This window comes from Ictalurus punctatus, chromosome 12 (assembly GCF_001660625.3).
Source record: "Ictalurus punctatus breed USDA103 chromosome 12, Coco_2.0, whole genome shotgun sequence".
Lineage (NCBI taxonomy): Eukaryota > Metazoa > Chordata > Actinopteri > Siluriformes > Ictaluridae > Ictalurus > Ictalurus punctatus.
The window spans coordinates 13097692-13119321 of NC_030427.2; the positions used below are offsets into that span (position 1 = coordinate 13097692).

The 21630-nt window shown below is 39.0% G+C and overlaps 2 protein-coding genes across 3 annotated transcripts in view; one reads left to right on the forward strand and one right to left on the reverse strand.

The window, feature by feature from the left end:
- Positions 1–829: 829 nt before the first annotated feature.
- Positions 830–8551, reverse strand: ccdc14 (coiled-coil domain containing 14). Of its 2 annotated transcripts, none has more exons than XM_017480681.3 (13): positions 8270–8551; positions 7481–7536; positions 7254–7320; positions 7083–7155; positions 6870–7001; positions 6596–6772; positions 6177–6268; positions 5393–6014; positions 3537–3675; positions 3122–3204; positions 2356–2532; positions 1916–2048; positions 830–1758 (listed from the first exon to the last, which is right to left on the reverse strand). In XM_017480681.3, exons 1-13 carry the CDS (start codon positions 8297–8299, stop codon positions 909–911), a joined length of 2631 nt encoding a protein of 876 aa, XP_017336170.1. In that variant the 5' UTR covers positions 8300–8551; the 3' UTR covers positions 830–908. The 2 variants fall into 2 exon arrangements, with proteins under 2 accessions (XP_017336170.1, XP_017336169.1); XM_017480680.3 differs by having other exon boundaries at positions 6575–6772.
- A 4328-nt stretch (positions 8552–12879) lies between these two features.
- kalrnb (kalirin RhoGEF kinase b) overlaps positions 12880–21630 on the forward strand; it is an 86937-nt gene continuing 78186 nt past the window's right edge. The window contains exon 1 of the mRNA XM_053684135.1: positions 12880–13502. Coding sequence (XP_053540110.1) covers positions 13436–13502 — 67 coding nt within the window. The 5' untranslated portion in view covers positions 12880–13435. The remainder of the gene's footprint in view (positions 13503–21630) is intronic.

A 21630-nucleotide genomic window follows, 5' to 3' on the forward strand; every position in this document is an offset into this window, starting at 1 on the left:
TTTATAAAAGCTATCAAATCTACAGCACCTTGTTTTTCTTAATCATTGCACTCTAACCAGACTTTAAAATACTTAAAAAATCGGATTATTTTTGCATTAATGTTTGAATGCAGTTAACATTACATGCCTGAAACACTGTTATAAACATTTATTCACCCACCCCTATGAAATATTTTTTTTTAATATTCCACAAATCACATGCTCAACAGGAATTTTCTGAAGATTATGAGAAAATAACTTTAAATAAATAAATAAATTTTTTCTTTCCTCCCTTTTACTGTCAATGATATCATGATATTGATTGACAAGGTCAAAGTCACTTTAAAAGTTCAATCCTGTTATCCAAATTATTGATGTGAAACAAGTAACTCATTAAAAAAATTAAGTAAAATTGTCCTTATTAGAATGTCCTTAATGTCCTCATGCCATTCACATGAATGCTAGTTAATTATATTTTGTGTATTTGCTAATTCTATGCTAAAAACCCTTAACCCTGTTATAAGATTTTTCCAAGTATTGTAATGAATATATTTCAATAAAAAGTAATGATAATGTAATAATATTGGGGCAAACTGCTGTTTTCTAAGCATTATTAATGTTTTAATTTTTTTTTAACCACATCTGTAAATGTAATATCAGTAGAAAACAAATGGTACCCCAATCGTGGAATCACCTGGATGACCAATTTCAGAACCCTCTATGTGACTGAATATGGAGTTATACTTGACATTTTGCTATTTTAGATACAGTGTATTGGTCATCCTTCTTAAACATCTGCTGCTAAAGCTCCTTAAAACACACTTTGTAACAAACTACACGCAGGTTTAACTTTAATGACAAATAATTTAATAACATGATTAAAACACATAAAACCGATATAAAACAGGCATAAAACTACATTAGTACAATCATCTCTTAAGGTCAGCTTTCAGGGTCCTCTGTAGGCTGGCAATACTGGCATCTAAAGCTGCTAAGCCATTGCGGAACTCTTGCTCGTCGTGCGTATTAAACGTAGACAAGGAGTTCACGCACCAGTCTGAATCTAAAGATTTTATATCACAGGATGAAATGGTGTTCTCATATGCTGATGGCCTTCCTGTGCATACTGATGCTTCTCCCATATGCAGACGCCGCCGTGCATGCTGGGATTGGGATTGCGACTGGTCTGCAAGATTAACAGCACCCTCACTGGGCTGTTTCAGGTGTAAGCTCACACCATCAGGACATGGGAGGTAATCTGTACAATGATCCTCATGCAGAGCTGGGAGGCCATTCGAGATGCCAAGTTTATTAAACGCAAGTCCGAGGAACTTCAGTCCGACGTGACCATTTCCATGAACTGGAGAGTGTTTCTGGGGAACTGGTGCAAGCTGCACCCTTGCCGTTTCTCGTAGCGGAACAAAAGCTGCTTCGCTCTTCTCTATTTCCTGACTCACACTCCCAACTGCCATGTTCTTTAGTGATGTGTGTACATCTGAGCTTTTAGGGGAGCTCTCTTGTCTGCATTTCCACTGGCCAGGGGAAGAGCGAGACAGTTTATGGGATTGAGGGTGAGCTGGGTGAGGTGCTGAGCTGTGTCCAGAGTCCTCTAGAGTCTCAAGGTAGGCCTTAATGGAGTCTGTGACTCGGTTGGTCACAGTAGGCTCTCGCTGCTGATTCTCATACAGATCTAGAACACTCTTAGTGAGCTGAGCCGCAGGAGGTCTGGAAACATCTGTCTGAGCAGGATGGCAGGGGATGGGGCTTTTCTGAAGATTTCTATGTGTAGACAAAAGTGTAAAAAGTAAAAAAAAAAAAAAAAAAAGTACATTATAAAAATGAAGGCTTCAATACGTGCAGTAAAACACACGCCCTTATTCTATAAAATATTTAATTACATAGGTGTCAAATTTGCCTGTACTGCACTTCACCATACCTGATTATCTCCTGTAGTTTTGTGATCTCTGCCTCCTTCTGCTGGAGGCTCTGTGTCAGTGCAGTGTTCTCCCTCTCAGAGTCTTCTAGCTTAGCCTGGCAGTTTCGCATTTGAGCTAATGCCTCACTCACATCTAAATAAGAATGATACAAAAAAAGTGATTTTAATACTCTAAAGGCATGTGCACACCAAAATGGACACAATTTATTTATATAACATTGGCAATAAATATGCATACAATTTGTGAGCAAGGAAGATCACCATATATGTAGATCAGTACAGTACTTTAAATAACTGCTAAAAAACAAAGTCTAGCAGCATACATTATTATTTCATTTCTTTAAAAAAAAAAAAATGGAGGCATGTCACATATACCAACCACAGCACTGTGAAATTCTCAATTCAAGAACAAAGAAAATCCTGTTTTTTTTTTTTTTTACCCATGCGTATACGACTTGTCTCTAACTCGCATTGCTCTTTGGTCTGTTGCAGGTCGTTCTCTCGGTCCTCTACAGACTGCTGGAGTTTCTGGTTCTCCTGCTGAAGGTTCTCCAACTCTCTACAGCGGTCATTTAACTGAGTCTGAAGTGTGAGGTTTAGTGACTGAAGTGAGACCACTGAAACACACACACACACACACACACACACACACACACACAAAAGCTCTGACTGCGTGGTTTACAAACAGTAAGACCGAGTAACATCATAAACAAGACAAAAGCTAGATTGTTTCATTTTCTTTGCATATTTGACATTTTTAACTGATTGAGTGTTAATTTCATTGTAGTTAACAATTAACATAACCTTCTCATCCATCCATCCATTTTCTGTACCTCTTATCCTACACAGGGTCGCAGGAGAGCCTGGAGCCTATTCCAGGGAACTCTGGGCGTGAGGCGGGGGGACACCCTGGACACGGTGCCAACCTATCACAGGGTACAATCGCACACACACTCACACACTATGGACAATTTGGAAATGCCAATCAGCCTACAGCGTATGTCTTTGGACTGGGGGCGGAAACATGAATACCCAGACGAAACCCCCGATGCACAGGGAGAACATGCAAACTCCAAGAGGGGATTCGAACCCCTAACCCTGGAGATGCGAGGCAAATGTGCTAACCACTACTGAAAATGATTTCACGCTGCTGCAGCATCTCAATCTTGATGAAATCCGATGTGAAGCTTTAGAAGGTGTTCTTACATTCTAGATTGCAGTCCACCGGTCTTGCCTGTCTTTCTGCTCTCTCCCGTTCTTGTAACTGCTGATTCAGTATTCTCAGACGCCTACAGAACAAGACACACACATCAGCATTTAAGGTATTTCAAGTAAAAACTCAATTAAAAGTGCAGTATGTAAAGTTTAAAAGTGTTTCTAAGACTGACAAAATTGATAATATTGCCATTCAGGCTGTTTAATTTTTTCCAGCTCAGCTCTGCCTCTTTTCCTTAAAAAGCAATACATGAAGTGAGGTTGGCTGTGCAAAATGTAAAGGTTTGCCAGTCTTTTTTATTGTAATTCACCTCGCTAAAGTCCAATATGCTCCTAAAGCATGTATCATCAGTAAATATTAGAACTTTATTACTGTGCTACACGGTGCAGAGTGAGTGCTACTAACCTGCGGAGCTGCACGTTCTCACTTCTGAGTGGCTGCAGTGCGAGGGCAAGCTCAGCCTGAATGTTGGTGCTGCCCACCATGGTGGGGAGCAGGGAGATGCTCTGCTCTACCTCTGAGATAAGACGAACCGCCTCACTGTCTACAGGGAAGAGGAACAACCACTCAGACATCATTAAACATGTAGCATTAAAAAACAAATCAGTGAGTTTGTGAGAGACCAAGCGGTTCAGTTAGTGAGCTAGTGAGTCAATGAATCAGTAATTCAATTAGTGAGTCAATGAGTCAATAATTCAGTTAGTAAGACAGTGGTTCGGTTACTGAGTCAATGAGACAGAGATTCAAGCACTATTTTTTTTCAAGGACTATACAATAGATGTCATCCAAACATATTCTTTATTCCTTATTGCTATCAACTAAAACAAATAGATTTTACAAAATTCAGTTTGTTTTATTTTATAATGTTTTTTAAATAAATGTTTTACATAAGTAACTCCTAAAATAAAATAAAAAAATTGTAGCAATAAAAACCACTTTTTTTTTTTCTTTTTTACAGCATTTTGCTGTAGTTGCTAAGACTAACCCTGGTTTGCAATTACTTTTGAATATTGTCCGCAGAATACTTCTATAGGCAGTACTGGCCACTCTCTTCTATGGAAAGTAGCTTAAGTTTGTCCAAAAAGTTGCTAGATATGCCGCTAGTGCTTTTTTGAAAAAAAGTGGCTAAAGGGGTCTGAAAAGTGGATTGAAGCTGTCTCTGTTAAAATGAGCAAGCGAATAGCGGGAGGAGGGGGAGGGGCTACAGCAGGGAGTCATATTTTGAGTGGAAGGATTGTATTCGTGTTCTATCGAAAATAAACACTCTATTTAGCAATTTCATATTTATTGACATTTTATAATTCAAACACTTTTAAGGTTTTCCAGTACTTAAATTTCAAAAAGCCAAATTCAAGCAACTTGTACTAACCCTATTGAATTAGTGATTCAATGATCCAGTGCGGCAATGAATCAGTCAATGCAATCAGGCAATAAGGGAGTCAGTCGGTCATTAGTCTCTCATACACTAAATCTGTTAGTGAGTCGCTCAATCAAAAAGTCAAAGAGTCAAGATTCAAGAGTCAAGAGTCAAACAGTCAGCGGCTCAGTGAGTCATTTGGTCAGTGAGTCAGTCAGTCAATTAATCATTCAGGACGTCAATGTAGTAGGGAGTTGGTCATTCAGTGAGGTACATAGTCAGTGAGGCAGGGAGTCCGTGAGGCAGGAAGGGTCAGTCTGTGGGGTAAACAGTCAGTGGGTTGGTGAGGTAGCGTCAGTAAATCAGTCAGTGAGGTAGGGATTCAGTAAATCACTTGGCGAGGTGCCTCACTCACTCACTATCTGCCTCACTGCTACTGACCCCGACCTCACCAACTGATTTACTGAACTGATTGTCTGCCTCACTCATTCACTATCAGTGAGTCAGTCAGTGAGGTAGGGATTCAGTAGATCAGTGAATGAAGTAGGGAGTCAGTGAGTTAGACAGTGAGATACACAGCCAGTGAATTAAACATTCAGTGAGTTAGACAGTAAAGTAGACAGTCAGTAAGTCAGTTAGTGAGGTAGGGATTCAGTGAGTCAGTTGGTGAGGTAGGGGTCAGCGAGTTAGCTTGTGAAATAGGGGTCAGTGATATAGACAGTGTGACAGATGGTGAGTGAGTGAGGTAGGGAATCAGTGAGTCAGTGAATGAAGTAGGGAGTCAGTGAGGTAGGGATTCAGTAAGTCAGTTAGAGATAGTGAGTCGGTTAGCGGGTCCGTTTGGCAGGCTGAGAAACGTACAACAGTACTGAAATAGCTGAAACAGCAATTTCACACCACTCACCTTGATTAGCTACCAGCGCCTTCAGCTCTCCTAACAGGTATTTGACAGTCATCACCTTCCTGGCTGTCTTTACAGGGCTCCCTGACTTGCTGTTGTATTTCAGCATCACAGTATGCTTGTCTACGCTGGTCTGACAGCTTGTGTCTCTGACTGGCATGGTATCCACTCTGTCCAGCTCATCCTCTTCACTCATGCAGTCCCCACTCTCCTCTGATGAAGACGACACACACTCTCCGGACGAAAGCTGTTGATCCTGTGAACTGTCGCACACCAGGATGTGGGTGGCGAGGGGTACCGGTGTGTGGCTTCGTGCTGACGCTGGAGAAGAAGGGCAGCATTGAGGTCCACTATGTGACTGTAGGGTGCTGCTCTGTCCGCCTGAGCCTGCATGAGGTGCATTTATAACAGGACTGGAGGGTTTAATCTGCCCCGGTTGTACAGCCGACACAGTTGTGGAGACTGCAGGCTGCAGCTGGACAGCTGGAGCTACAGAAAAAGACGCTGTGTACTGGGTGGGTGAAACTGTAGCACTTAAAGCTCCGTGTTGAGTTGATGGTGCCGCAGAGGCTTCAGTCCACTGCTGAGGGAAGTGATGCATCTCTCCATCTGCTGCTCTGTGAGACTGTAGAGATGTAGGAGACACAACGGCAGAAACAGAATAGAACCTGACATTGACTGACGGATGAGGAGAGAGAAATTGACAGCACAGATCAAGCATTTGAGTCTCTTAGTAATTAATTAATGGTGTTTGACGTTTGGGATGTTGGGGTGTGCAGAATCGTACCGTTGGACTGTGAGCTGATGTGGGTCTGTGAGGACTGAGTGCTGGGGTGGAGGTGGTCAGACGGCAATTAAACACAGTGGAGGGCTGGGGTCCTGCAAAACCAAAATAGACACATCCGAATATTTAATACACCCTGTGCTATGTCGTCATGTATTTTATTGGATTATACTGCTATCTTCTACTTGACCTTGAATGATAGGAATTCTTTTCATCCTAGTGTAATTATTTCAAACAACCCAGAAAATGTACCTCTGTGCACACATGCACACGCAGTGTAATTTTACAGCAGCTAAAAATACACACTCTGTAAAATAATCAATCAGGAAACAATGCTATACATTCACTAATCCGAGACATTCCCGGCTACCTCCTCGCATGTGTATGTGCTGTTTTCTAACCTGTGGGTGGAAGACTGCTACCTAGAGGAAAGCTGTGCGGCTGAACACACTCCACTTGTGTCACAGAGGTCCCTCCCTGCCTCACTTCTGATCCGATGACAACATCGACAGCAGGGGGCTGCTGCACGCCACGGACACATGGCTGCCTTCTTAAGTCTGCATAAGTCTGTGAGGGTAAGATGGTCTTCTGCACTGGAGCTACAGAGAGGATACATGGCAAATCTTTGGTTTACAGTTCCAATATTTGCAATAAAAAAAACAATTATTTCAAACAGTGATGTGTGCACAACATCACCTGGTCTCTTGTTTGCGTGTGCGGCTGCGCTTGCCTTCTTCCCGACCCTCTTTCTCTCGGTTTCATTCTTGCCAAGTGCTGTTTTCTTTTTGGCAGGAGCCGCCTTTGAGATTTGCAACTTCGTCTTGGGGTCTGTTGGGTAGATAACATACACTATACATGTTAAAGACGCAAAAAGACATGCAACAAACACACGTATCGATCACTGGGTACCTGTTTTTTCAGCTTGAAGTATATCGCTGAGCAAAGCCGCACATCGATCCAGGCCTTCGTTTATGGTTGTGACCTGATTGGCACATTTCACGAAGAAATGAAATTAAGGTACGTCCATATGGATAATGATGTTAATGTACATAATTAAACAGCTCCTACTGATAAAATTACCTGGTCTTCTGAATCTGTGGAGTAAAGAGAATATGAAGGGCCAAGATGTAGAGGTCTTCCAGCAACCCTGCAATACAGGTTAAAAAATTCTGCTCGAGACATGTCATATATACATATAGGATGGTGTCAGTGAAAGCTGGGATTGTGTGTGTGTGTGTGTGTGTGTATGTATATGTTTGCGAGTGTGTGTGTGTGTGTGTGTGTGTGTGTAGCGGGGGGGGGTTTACTTTTTCCTGGTCATCTGTCCTCGGCCGGATCCCGTCAACCTACCGGATGACACCACCTACCAGTGACACACATGCACAACCAGTGACCAGATTTGTGACTGATATGAAACCGACTTATATTAACATTCACACTTTGTAATGTTCATACCATTACCTTCCAAGGTTTATTTTGTAATGAAATTCAGAGTGGACTTTTTTTGTTTAAACTTTTCACTTGGTTTAACAGTTTCCTACATAACCCACAATATTTGTGTTTACTTCGAGTATGATTTTAGCCAGATTAAGTTAATCAATAATCGCTGTTTACATGGTAGTTTCTTAATCAAAGTATTGTCTTAATCGAGTTAATATCGGATTATTGTTGTCCATGTAAACGTCCTGAATGCTGTTTACCTGCTGATAGCGTTGACTTTGATTTAGTCCTCGTTTAATCTGTGCCTAAAGAAAGCGATGCAGCAGTGCTTTAGTCCTTTAGTTAGAATTCTCAATAATATAACGTAAATGGAAAATGGTGAGTGAGAAAATATGCTTTTGCTGGGTTTTTTTGTTTGTGTGATTGATTTTTAGAAGCTAACGGCGAAGCATAAAGGTTATCCATTTTTATTCTCCGTTACAAGACCATTACAACCGCGCAGACATAAAGTCGCCCTATGACGTCACCGCGGGACACAATCACTATCGTCTCACATGAATAACAATCAACAAGCATCAACCAACAAATTAGCAACACCCCATTACAAATATTTTACAATATATATCATGTATGTCAGTTGTGGCGCTGAGTATTACCTTGTGTCTGGGTGTCACGTGCCTTGCCATGTATGCGGCTAATCTATAGCCAGCTAGCAAGAAGTGCAGTCCTGTCAATCACGATACTGACTTCGTCTAAAGACTCACGAATATTTTTCTCAGAATATAAGATGTTTACTATATCTAGTGAGACCAACGATTGTTAAAAAGAGTGTCACTTTAAAGAGGTTCAACAACCTCCACAGCCGTCCGTCAGCTGCTAGGAGAAGTTTGTTGTTTTAAACGGAATACAACGACGCGCTCGGCCAATAGAAATGCAACAACCTTACTCCCCGAAATCATTAGTGAATTCTATGTGACGTCATCCGAATCCTTTCGACTATTGGGTAAAATGCTTGTCAATCATAAAAATAGTACCCAATAGCGATATGGGCGTAGTGATTTCCGCTTGAGGTGTTGAAAGCGTAACTATAGAAACGCGACTCCCTTATTTTTCTTTCGCGGCTTCTCAACCTCTTATTCCCGCGAGTCAGTTTATTTTCCACACATCACTTTTATTATTATTATTATGATTATTATGATGATGATGATGATGATTATTATTATTGTTGCACAATGAAGCAAGATAACAGGCCAAAATAAAACACTAGACATACAGATTTATGCTATATTATTATTATTATTATTATTATTATTATTATTATTATTATTATTATTATTATTATTATTATTATAGAATATGTATAATCGCATTCACAACTTTTGAAGTGATTTTAATTTGAGGTATTTTGATTTGTTTGCTATTAATATCTTCTAGATTTCACGCTGAGGGTATGCAAACTTAGACCCTTGTCTATAATAATTGCAAATATAAACATTTTATGAAATGGGAATATATGGCATACACCAATATCAGAAATGCATAGTGTGATAAGCAATTACTGAACATTCATATTGTTCTGTGGTTTGGTTTGCTTTTTTGCCTGATTGAGACTTTGTATAGCCTATAGCCAGTGACCAACCTTCATTTATCTCAGGTGCACGTTAGAGCTGTGACACCTTCAAGTCAAGTCAAGTCACTGTCATTTCAACTATATACAGCTGGTACAGTACACAGTGAAATGAAACAACATTCCTCCAGGACCATGGTGCTACATAAAATACCACTCTAACCACATGAGACGACACAGAACTAAATAAACCTACACATTTTTACAAAAAGTGCACGTGCAAACTTGTGCAAACAACACAAGACAGTACAGTAACTACTAAAACAGGACAACAGGCACAGTGAGATACCGTGTAACCCGGATCATTACACAGTTCTAGTGTGGAAGTGTCAGATATAACAGGTAGTTCAAAAGAATAATAATATCATAAAAATGCTGTGAATGTAAATATAACATGCTATGACATAGTATTCAGCAGATAAGTTTATATGGACATAGCAGTTATTTCAGTAACAGGCAGATAGAGTGTATAATAGTGACAAGAAATTAAATATGATAATTAAAAAATTATTAATATAGTAGCAGCAAAAATGCAATACAGTTGATATTGCAAGGGGAGTGGGATGGTGTTCAGTTCACACAGAGTGTGTGTGTGTGTTTGTGTGTTTGTGTGTGTGTGCATTTGCTTGTCAGTCCAGTCTGTAGTCCCCAGTAGTGAGGACACTGTTAATCAGTCTGGATCTCTCAGCTGTCCTCACTGTCCCCTGCAGGGTCTTACAATCCGATCCGGTGCAACTTCCAAACCAGGCAGAGATGAAACTGCTCAGGATGCTCTCAGCAGTTCCTCTGTAGAACGTGGTGAGGATGAGCGAGGGGAGATGGGATTTTTTTCAGCCTTCTCAGAAAGTTGAGGCACTGACACCTTCACCACTCCGTTAATCTCTTCACTAAGGAGAAATCACACAGAAGCTCTGACCTGAAATCATCTCATCGAAGGACTGACTCATTGATGATTCATCTATGAACAAATCATTTTTGTTCCTTCGTCTTTTGTTGCCTTTTTGTTCTCCGGAGCATTTGTTCCTTTGTGCTCAAGCAGTCGTCACACAAACAAGACAAAAAAGCTAAATACTGTTTCCAAATGTGTGAACGGTCACCACTGATGAAAAAGCATAGTGCAACTTCTTTCAAAACCTAAACGTACACTTTCTAAGATTATTTGCTGCATCATGAACTTTCCAGGTAAGTCAGCACTTTGATGATGTCCATGTGAGACACATCTCCATCCATCGCTGCTATAGATACATGTACAGGTCTGCGTGTAGGACTTGATTGGCAGACATGTGATTTACAGCTGGTGTCAGAGTTCATAATGTAGCAAGCGTGGATCATAGCATTTTTAATGGTTTGTGAAAAAAGGGCATATATTTAAAAGATTAGGCCTAGTTATTTTACAGTGTATTTTAATGAATATGACAAAAAAAGATAAATCCTCTTAGAAATCATGTTAAGGTAGCGCATGTCAGCTAGTTGGCTATCAAAATATGTGAAATACAGTATGCAACAGTATATATTATTACCAGAGACTTCCTTACTTTCTTCCAGCTTGCATATTTGGAATCCTATATATTCCTACATATGTACTTCAAGACACGCCCACTCAACATGCTCTCATTTCTATATATGAACTTAATGACACGCCCACTGGTCAATCTCCTAAAAGATTTTACTGAATATGTAGACGCAGGAGAAGATGATTCTGCTAGAATATTTTTCTCCACTGGAGGGGGACATTTCACTGTCATCTTTACTTATTCCAATTGAACTAATTTTGTAAAATGTCATTGTAAAATTACAAACGTTCTACCTTATGGATATTTTCGAACGTAAATTCGAAGACTTTCTCATATGTGTACATTTTTGTCCTCTGTCATGTAGCCTATAGTTTATTCAGTCTACATTTGTTTGCAGTAAAAATCTGATCTTGTTTCCAGTGAAGAAAAAAAGAAGCTGACTATGAATGACAGGAAGCTGGGATTTCCTGGTGAGCTTCGCTTTGCAGTATTTAACTTCTAGGAACAACAAACTGTTTAAGAGTTCACAAGCATGCCACAGAAAGTATCAAGGGGGCGGGGAGACCGGGAGGAGGGGCGTTAATAGACAAGGACACGCCCATAAAACGTCCTTAATATACAATATTGTATACTATAATATACTAAACTGTACTTTTTCATTTCGTTGTGGTGGTACCATCAAGGGTACATATTTTATACCTTTCTTTTACCTGGAAATGTTCATGCCATGTACATTTAAAGCTTTACCCTAAAACTAAGTCCAATTATGTAACCTATGTAACCATTTAATCATTCATAGCCACGGCTGGAGGTGAAAGATACATATTAAAGTTACAAAATATGTACTTATGAGTGTACCACCCCAGTGACATGTAAAGTTGCAGCTTAGTAGCTTCATTTTTTTCTGAGAGCGTTCAGTATTGAATTTATTTGTGATGTCACACTCCACAGTAGTGTAGTTAATGGCTCATATGAAAGCAGACAGTTTAATAATTTAATAATTTGCAGTTTTTCATAAGTATTACTTTTTTACCTAGCCTACTGGGTTTAAATGTTATAATGTTATTGTGGCAGTTGTGTACAGTGTTTTACTATCAAAAAACAGCTTTATTTGTGCTGTCTGTTTCTATCTCTTTACCAATGTTATTGTGGAGAGGTGTGAATTGTTTTCCCAGCAGGGGGCTCAACCCCCCCCCCCCCCCCCCCCCCATCCCCCCACCCCGCCCTGCTCAGCAGAAGCTAAACAGAGTCATGATACTCTACACACAGAAACCCAACAGTGTCCTGACTCATCTTATAACAGACTTGCAGTGATAAAAGAATCGTTTTGTTTATACTGATTTTGAATGCCAGTGTATGCTAGAAAGGGTTACATTCAGTCACAGAAAATTATTATTATTATTATTATTATTATTATTATTATTATTATTATTATTATTAGGACTCTGGAACTCTGATGTTTCCAGGTGACAGCTTTGTATATTTAAGATTGTTCTTCTTCTTCTTTACATTTTGTAATAATCATTAATTAATTAATTCAGACAGCAAATGCTTCATTAGTAAAAAAAAAAAAAATGTTAAGAAATCTTTTTGGAAGAACTGCTTAAAAAAAATTCCAACCTATATCTATTTGTTTAAGAAAACATTCTAAAACTTAAACATGCCAATTTGGAAATGTTATTGGCTTTGGAAATGTTCTATAGCCTAATATTAATTCTTTTTTACTTTTTTTATTATTTATTTATTTATTTATTTAAATATTAAAGAGAACTTTTCTGGATTTTGCGTTTAAAAAAATTAATTTGTTTTTCTTTTATGAATAATATTTAACAGACAATTTAAACCCATAATGTTTATGGTGCACTGATGGTTCATTGACCCTAAGTTGAAACAATAACCACATGGGAACGTTGTGATAACTTTTTTTTTGTGCTTGCTGGCAACTGGCCCATTATCCTGGTCCAAAAAGCCTCTGATGCTCTATGAAGCATTGAGGAAGTCAAGAGGGAGCGTATTGATGCTGAGTGGGGGAGTCGGCCTCACACACACACACACACACACACACACACACTTATGCACACCCCATTATTTGGAGCCGCTTGAGCGTGCATCTCTGGACATTTTCACGGCATTCAAGCGACAGTATTTTGACTTCTATATTTTTAAGTCTAATTATTAATTAATTGTATTATTATTATTATTATTATTATTATTATTATTATTATTATTAGGTTATTATTATTTGGACTGTGGAACTCGGGGAGCGATCATCCGCGCGCTCTTCCCGTCTACCCCGAAACGAACAGAGGAGCGCGCGCTGCCATTGTAGCCCATCGGTAACGGGGGAAGCACCGTTAGCGCGCGCGTTAGTGCACAAAAAGATAAGGATGTGTGCATGAGGAATTGAGCGATTGAGGTTTGGTCTGCGTCGTTCAAATCGTTGTTAACGGTTGGGATCTGTGTGAGTGGAGCAGCAGCAGCCGCCTGTCACACAACAATAGCGCCCGGTGAGGCGCTGCTTTCTGTAGTAAAGGAAAAAAAAGGAGAGAAAAAAAAGAGAAAGACAGGAGGGACGGAGGAAACCGCGGCCACCGAGAGCTCCCAAATGGGCTGCACAACATAAGCGTGCGTGTAGAAATCCGCTCTGCTGTTTATACTTGTACAGAAGGAGAAAAAACACCATGAATTCTGCCGAGGTTGCTGAGGAAGGACCGAATGAGCCGGATACGGACCCGTTTTTCAAGACAGGTGGGCTGGGTGTATCTATCTATCTATCTATCTATCTATCTATCTATCTATCTATCTATATATATATATATATATATATATATATATATATATATATATATGTGTGTGTGTGTGTGTGTGTGTGTGTGTGTGTGTGTGTGGTGTCTTTTGTCCAGTTGAACCCAAAGAGTGACCATTACACAACATTACACATAATGCTTTTGTTGAAATTACATTAAGAGATGAGGTGTGATGATTGTGGACTTCTCATTACCAGTGTGTGTGTGTGTGTGTGTGTGTGTGTGTGTGTGTGTGTTAATGATAATGATCTATATTTGATATGTAGAAGATTTCATGGCACTCCCTGTGCTGTAAATCTCACCACGCTACCCTCCTACATGGCTACAGAAGAGGTAACAGCCATGTTCCTCCCACATGCTCTCTTCCCGATGATGCTGGATGGAGTCTGTAGACTTACAATGCTCTGGAATGCCGTCCGTCCGTCTGTCCGTCCGTGCATCTTTACTGCACATGAAACGCGCTCTACAGGCCACTACACGTTCTGTCCCTGTCGTTGGTCGTTGGTTTCTGTGCACTCTCTGCACCTGCTACTTCACTATCGAGGTTGTGCTCCTGCACGCCGGGAGTGGCTGCCTTTTGTCGGCCATGACATTGATGCATGTTTCCCAAGCCTGTTGATTCACGCTGAACAGCGACGACCTCCTCGATCATCACTTCGTCTAGAATTGTAGCTCAGAATTTAGTGTAAGGCATTTTGGTTTGTCGTTGATGGTGTCCAATGGATACCAAAATCAAACCTCTGGTAATCCTGAGCCATGGTAAATCATGTGACTCCTCAGTCAATATCACAAACATTCATGGCTTACCATACATCAGTGGATTGCTTCATTCAAACTCTAGTTTTTTAGTGACCTCATGATGAAACCGTAAGCCTTAACACTGACCTAGTTCTCTACATTGCACCCAACAGATGCTTGGGCTTGGGTCATTGGGTATCCCTTTTAATCAAACACCCTAAGCTCTTTGGATAATACACATTCTCCTTGTCTGTTTACAAATATGTATGTTTGAGTGTGTATTCGAATATGAATATCAGTGTAGTTAAGGTATAGCTTGGACCAATGTGTGTTATGCGTATACAAATGTGTAGGCTATATCATCAGTCCTTACCGGATGGTACATACAGCAGTAGGGATACATCAATACTGATACTGATATCAGGAATTGGTCTGATTTCATGCTCATTTACTTGTTCTGGTACTCGTAAGAAAATTGTCTGATACCGCAATACTATGTAATTTAAGCCTAGTGTACATTGTGCTAATGAACAGACGATACAATACAAGTCACCTGATAAAACTTGCCATTTAAACTCAGAGTTTTATGTTAAAGATGTTATGGTGTTTAAATAGAGAGTGTGACGGTTGTATGCAGATTTGTCAAGCTGGATTTATTTGAAAACTAGGAGCGTTTACACATGAAATGTGGTATTTGTGAAAATCCAGCTAGTTCAGAAAAACATTCATATCTTATAAGAGCCTGTGGGTTTTTGTCAATTTACATTTAAATCACTTGATTATTTTAATTACACAAATTGTGTGAAAGATTTTTCTGCAAAACTCATATCAATGACATGAAAGAAACTCCATAAATTACGGCAAATAAGAGTAGCCTTTCAGTCGGTTAGAGCAAAAGTACTTCTTTTTTATCAGCTGCAGTGGCTCAGCTGCATTATTGGGAGATAGCACACTTAGTGTGTTTAGCACATTTAGTGTGTTGAGTGCACAAGAGGTGCATTTTCATCATTTAGTTGTCATTTTGTTTTCAGCTCACTGTGAGTGTTGCCTTTTCTAGAGTTTATGGGTGGGGCTAAATGTAAATCAGCTGTACTAACACGCTTGTGAATTTAAGGCCGAGCGGCGTTTATCAACATACCGTATGTACATGAGCATGAGGAAAATCATCAACTTTTGACATTTTTTGGACATTTAGGAGGAACTAAAAGTTTGGTTTGGCTATGAAAACATTTACACGCAACTCAAGGAAAAGATTGACAAATGAGGCCCGGTGGGTATAGTAGATGTAGTCTCTGTTGCTGTGCATGTCCTGTATTTGTGTGTGTGTGTGTGTGTGTGTCTGTACACACCTAGTAGCTTTACTTGAGCATGCATTTTCATATCTGCTCATGCTGCTGTCCTGGAAAAGCTCCTACACCCACCTGTGAGGCTGAACGTTGCAGAAATCAGGGGGCCTATAATACACAGTGTGTGTTCATCAGATGAGCTTGTTCACAGCACGAAACATAAGCAGGCGCTTCAGGGCTGGGCTTGCATTCACCACACGTCTAGAATCAGTCGTTTGTTCATGTTTAGTGATCTCAGTTAATCCTGATCCAGAAGTAGTAACCATAGAGAGAGAGATAGATAGATAGATGGAGAGAGAGAGATTCAGAACTTGTAAACGTGTAAATGTTGGCAGTTTCAGTGATTCACATTATTGGAGTGGACGTGTCAGTGCAGAATCAGGTCAAACGTGTAAACAACATATAATTGTTTTTTTTTCCTCCTCCTGAAAAGCAGCTTTGAGGCTGCTGAGTGTGTTTTTCTGGATCAGTAGATCACTGTCAGTGTTTGAGGATTGACGGACACTCAATCACTTTAGTCAGTACAGACAAATACAGACAGACAGGGGTTTAAACTCAGTGTGTGTGCGTGTGTGCACTGTGCGTTATACTTTTTTTGCACAGAAAATCCAAAATATATATTTTTTTCTGTGTTCTTGATTGTGGCGAGCCTCCATTAACACAGATACATACTTCTGTTTAACATGAGGATGCACTGACACTGTACTGATCATGCGTTTCCTTTGTATTCATAACGTCTTGAAAAAAAAATCCAATGGAGCGCTCATCTAAGTCGGAATTCCCACACAATTCCCCAAATTCTCTGACATAAACACACCTGACGTCTAAATGGTGGTGCACATGGTGAACACTGAACATAACTTCCTTTGGATCTATTTTAAATGTTTAAAGTATGATGTACAGTATATTTATACCATTGTGAATTTAATTCTTGATTCATTTACAAAAACAGGTCGCAGGTTTATATCAATAAATGTTCATATTAATACAACTCTAATGTGTTAGTGTTTCTATAGTAACAACTTACACAGGGACTTTGTAATTGTTTTCTTTTTTGTCAGGAGGCAAAAAAAGCATTTTTGGAAGGAGTCTCCAGTGTCAGTGCTTTGTAACAGTCAGGTGAACGTGTAACTTTTAGTGTAGGTGAACGTGTAACTTTTAGTGTAGGTAAATGTGTAACTTTTAGTGTAGGTAAATGTGTAACTTTTAGTGTAGGTAAATGTGGAAATCTTAGTGTAAGTATACATGTAACTTTTAGTGTAGGTGGGTGTAGGTAAACATGGAACTTTTAGTGTACGTAAACATGTAACTTTTAGTGTAGGTAAACAGGGAACTTTTAGTGTACGTAAACATGTAACTTTTAGTGTAGGTAAACAGGGAACTTTTAGTGTAGGTAAACGTGGAACTTTTAGTGTAGGTAAACGTGGAACTTTTAGTGTAGGTAAACGTGGAACTTTTAGTGTAGGTAAACGTGGAACTTTTAGTGTAGGTAAACGTGGAACTTTTAGTGTAGGTAAACGTGGAACTTTTAGTGTAGGTAAACGTGGAACTTTTTAGTGTAGGTAAACATGTCATTTTTAGTGTATGTAAAAGTGGAACTTTTAGTGCATGTAAACGTGGAACTTTTAGTGTAGGTAAATGTGGAACTTTTAGTATAGGTAAAAGTGAAACTTTTATTGTAGGTAAACGTGGAAATTTTAGTGTAGGTAAACGTGGAAATTTTAGTGTAGGTAAACGTGGAAATTTTAGCGCAGTTAAACGTGAAACTTTTAGTGTATGTAAACGTGGAAATTTTAGTGTATGTAAACGTGGAAATTTTAGTGTAGGTAAACGTGGAAATTTTAGTGTAGGTAAACGTGGAAATTTTAGTGTAGGTAAACGTGGAAATTTTAGTGTAGGTAAACGTGGAACTTTTATTGTAGGTGGGTGTAGGTAAACGTGGAACTTTTATTGTAAGTGGGTGTAGGTAAACGTGGAACTTTTATTGTAAGTGGGTGTAGGTAAACGTGGAACTTTTATTGTAAGTGGGTGTAGGTAAACGTGGAACTTTTATTGTAGGTGGGTGTAGGTAAACATGGAACTTTTATTGTAAGTGGGTGTAGGTAAACGTGGAACTTTTATTGTAGGTGGGTGTAGGTAAACGTGGAACTTTTATTGTAGGTGGGTGTAGGTAAACGTGGAACTTTTATTGTAAGTGGGTGTAGGTAAACGTGGAACTTTTATTGTAAGTGGGTGTAGGTAAACGTGGAACTTTTATTGTAGGTGGGTGTAGGTAAACGTGGAACTTTTATTGTAGGTGGGTGTAGGTAAACGTGGAACTTTTAGTGTAGGTAAACGTGGAAATTTTAGTGTAGGGAAACGTGGAAATTTTAGTGTAGGGAAACATGGAACTTTTAGTGTAGGGAAACATGGAACTTTAGGTTTTCCAAAACAGGAAAGCTGGTGAGAAGCTTGTGCTATAACCTAAGTGATAATTGGTACTTGTTTCATGAATATTCCACAAAATTAAACATAATCATAAACGAATATAAAGTATGTGCCATTGTTAAATTAATAAAAAATGTTATATTTAGGAAATGACTGTCGTATAAGAAGAATAAAATTAAGAGGAATATAATTAAGGTGGTTTGTGCGATCAGTCTATACAGTCTAATGTTACTATATTCTATGTATGTTATACTATATACAATACTATGTAATTTCATTTTGTCAGGCAGTTGATGGTGTAGGAAGACAAATAAATGTTTAAACATGAAAATATTGTCAAATATTGCTCATGATATATGCTCAAGTATGGTATATTTGCTCATGATACGTTAAATGATACTTTTTGCTTTATACAAATAATTTCCACCGATTTTGCAGTAATCAACCACTGAAAGTCATTTAGATCGGAATTCAAATGTGATTTAATCTGGAGTATTGAATATGAATTATTTGATTTACAAGGGCAATGGAGTGCAGCACGAGTATTTTTATTGGATCGATATTGACCTAAAACTTTGGGTCAATGGGTTTCCCAGTACAATCCACTGCTGTTTATTTTTACATTTTCATTTATTCATTTAGCAGATGATTTTATCCAAAGCGACTTACAAATATTTAATCCATGATGGTTTTTTTTTAATGTAAAGAAGTTTAGCGATCTGATTATTAGCTGAGAGATAATATCAGGACGTCCTTATAGCAGTAATCAAAAAAAAGAAAGATTAAATTTCTATGAGGTATTCGATTATATTCAGAGCTCTGATATCATATGTACTGTATGTGTATACAGTATAATATGGAAACTGAAAAACAAACAAAGAAATCCCTAGTTTTGCAATGTATGTAGTTTGTCATTATGTGAGCGTTTTTCTGCTGTTAGTTTAATATTCATGTCACTAATATGCAAATTGTAATCGATTCCCTTGTCGCTCTCTTGAGATGTTGCTCTTGGGAGTTCAGAGATTACACCATTAATGCTGTCATGCATTTTGAGTTCATATTTATTCACCACTTTAGGCTCAATTTGCTGTATTTGCCAATTACGTAACAGGGGAAATAAGTTTATTTTACACAAAGTAATTGAATTTGGCCATCACTCAGAGTTGCTGGAGTTGCCAGATATGTGGCCTGGAAACCCAAAAGGTTAAGCTGCTATATTTATATGGGCTTTTCCCATGGATTACCTACTACATGGGGTAAATGTGTCACAGACAGTAATCTGTTTTCTGAGGCTGTAAAGGCTGCAAATGCAAAACTGCACTGCCAAAGTGCTTCTGACGAACGAGTCAGCCAGATAATATCATCTATGGACCATTTTTTTGTGCTTTTGTATGCCTGAGGCACGGTGGTCCAGTGTGGAAAATCTCATTATCTCTCACTTACATGTTTACGCATTATGAGAAACGTGTCGAGAATGACTGTGTGTCTGTGTGTGGTTTTCCCCCGAGGGTGTCTGTTACAGAAGAGTCTCGAATTCCACGAGAAAATAAGAGTCCAAGAGTCAATGCACTAGGAAACATGCATCCCATGCCCTCTAAGGAAGCCACAGTTTCCTTAAACTGGATCATGTAAACACACAAGAGCATTAGTCAAAACCTGAATAGGACTGAGGTTAGCGTTTGGTCCATTCTGTAATACACTGCAACAGATCCAGACTTGACTGCAGACATTGTCATGACTTGAATGAAGACTATTTGCTGAATGAACTCTCAGACAGTTTTTTTTTTTTTTTTTTTTTTTAAAGATAAGGCACTGATAAATAGGTCTGATTTTGAAATACACAGAAATCCTGATATCCGGATGGAGACCATTGTGCGTTGAACTCGTAAATACGATCTTTCCAACATGACTTGAACACACCATTATTCGTTATCGTTTCTGTAGTAACAGCTACTTCACATGGACTTGTATGGTGGATGCTCCACATAATCTAAGACTAATGTATTATTTAACAAACAAAAAAAACCCATAGAATTGTTAATATGGTAAAGCTTTCTGTAATCAGATTGAACATTTATGAAAGGAGTCTCCAGTGTCAGTGCTTTGTACCAGACAGTCAGGAAAGTACATTTTCTGGTTTCTTGGTAAGCTGTATTTCTTTGTCTTAATAACTGGTGATGATAGCTGCTATGACATATGTGAGTATGTGATAACAGGAACTAACTTGTCTCGTGGATGTTCCATGGCATTAAATGTAGCTATTAATGAATAAAAAGTATGACATGACATGGTAAAACATGTAATTGTTGGCAAATTACTGTGGTATAAGAGGAATAAAACATTTAGGAAAAACAGTTCACACCGCACCACCCCATCGTTCATTATTTTCCTATAATGGCACTTTCCCAAGCGTTTTATTCCATACATAATAATCTCTGTGTTCTCCTCTAGAGGAATCCAGATGGTGGTAATGGTTGACACCTGCTCTCGCTCCAAATGGATTATCCTAGAGGACGTGTACAGTATCTGCTGTACGGTCTCCTGTTTCATTTCATACATCTTTTGAAAAAATCACGTTCTCAGCATCCAGACTACAAAGCAGAGCAATTTGCCGAAACAGCGTTTTACCACATCCGTAGTGGACATATGGCTTTACGGGGAGTGCAAGAAAATCCACCAACATGCATTACTACACATAAGAGTTAATGATTGCTCTTGAAATCACAGTCACGAGGGAGGAGAAACTCCAACACACATGCACTCTACCACAGCCGCGCAGCAAAGGAGCTCTCTCAAACCCATGGCCAAGGGTCAGAAGTGTTGCTGTAGCAACTGTTGCCAAGATCTTTGGTCTGGGAAATGACAAAATCAATTTCATAAGTGTTTATGTACTCCAAAAATTATTGATGTCATTGTATCAGGGCTTTCCTGAAGCTCTGCAGTCATGGTCAGTGGGTGGATGATCAAGCACTGATCACCAAACCTATCTGGGTTTGCCACTGGTTAATAAGCGTATTTTTTAAACTTGGTTAAGTAAGGAATAAAACACTCAGGGATGTTCTGCTGTGGGAAAATAATCAACAACGGTGGTCCGGCCAGTCTTTTATGACTCTTATACTGTAGCAATTTGCCAACAATTACAATTTGGTATTTACTAAAGAATGACACAATAATTTTTATCCATTTATTTTTAAAATTAATATTGTAAAACATCTGCAAAAAAGTTATTTTTATCACTGATGTTATAGCAGCTATAAACAGACGCTCCCTCACCTGAAACCAAGAAACCACAAAATGCATATATTGGTCCATATGAAGTTGTTACTATAGAAACGATAACATATAAGAACAAGTGCATTACTATAAGTCTCTAGTTTGCCTTATGGCCAGAAGAGATACTGTTTTAAAAAAAAATTAAACAATACCAATCAGTGTTTAACTGATCGGAAGGTCAGGGGTTCAACCTAGCACTGCCAAGCTGAAATTGTTGGGCCCTTGAGGAAGACCCTTAACCCTATCTGCTCCAGGGGCGCTGTATCATGGCTGACCCTGTGCTCT

Coding starts and splice junctions, on each gene's coding strand:
- ccdc14 (XM_017480680.3), bottom strand. CDS start 8,299: ATGGCAAGGCACGTGACACCCAGACACAAG. Junction 3,676..5,392: donor GGCGCTGGTAGCTAATCAAG/GTGAGTGGTGTG, acceptor TCTTCCCTGTAG/ACAGTGAGGCGGTTCGTCTT. Junction 2,049..2,355: donor GACAAGTCGTATACGCATGG/GTAAAAAAAAAA, acceptor ATTCTTATTTAG/ATGTGAGTGAGGCATTAGCT.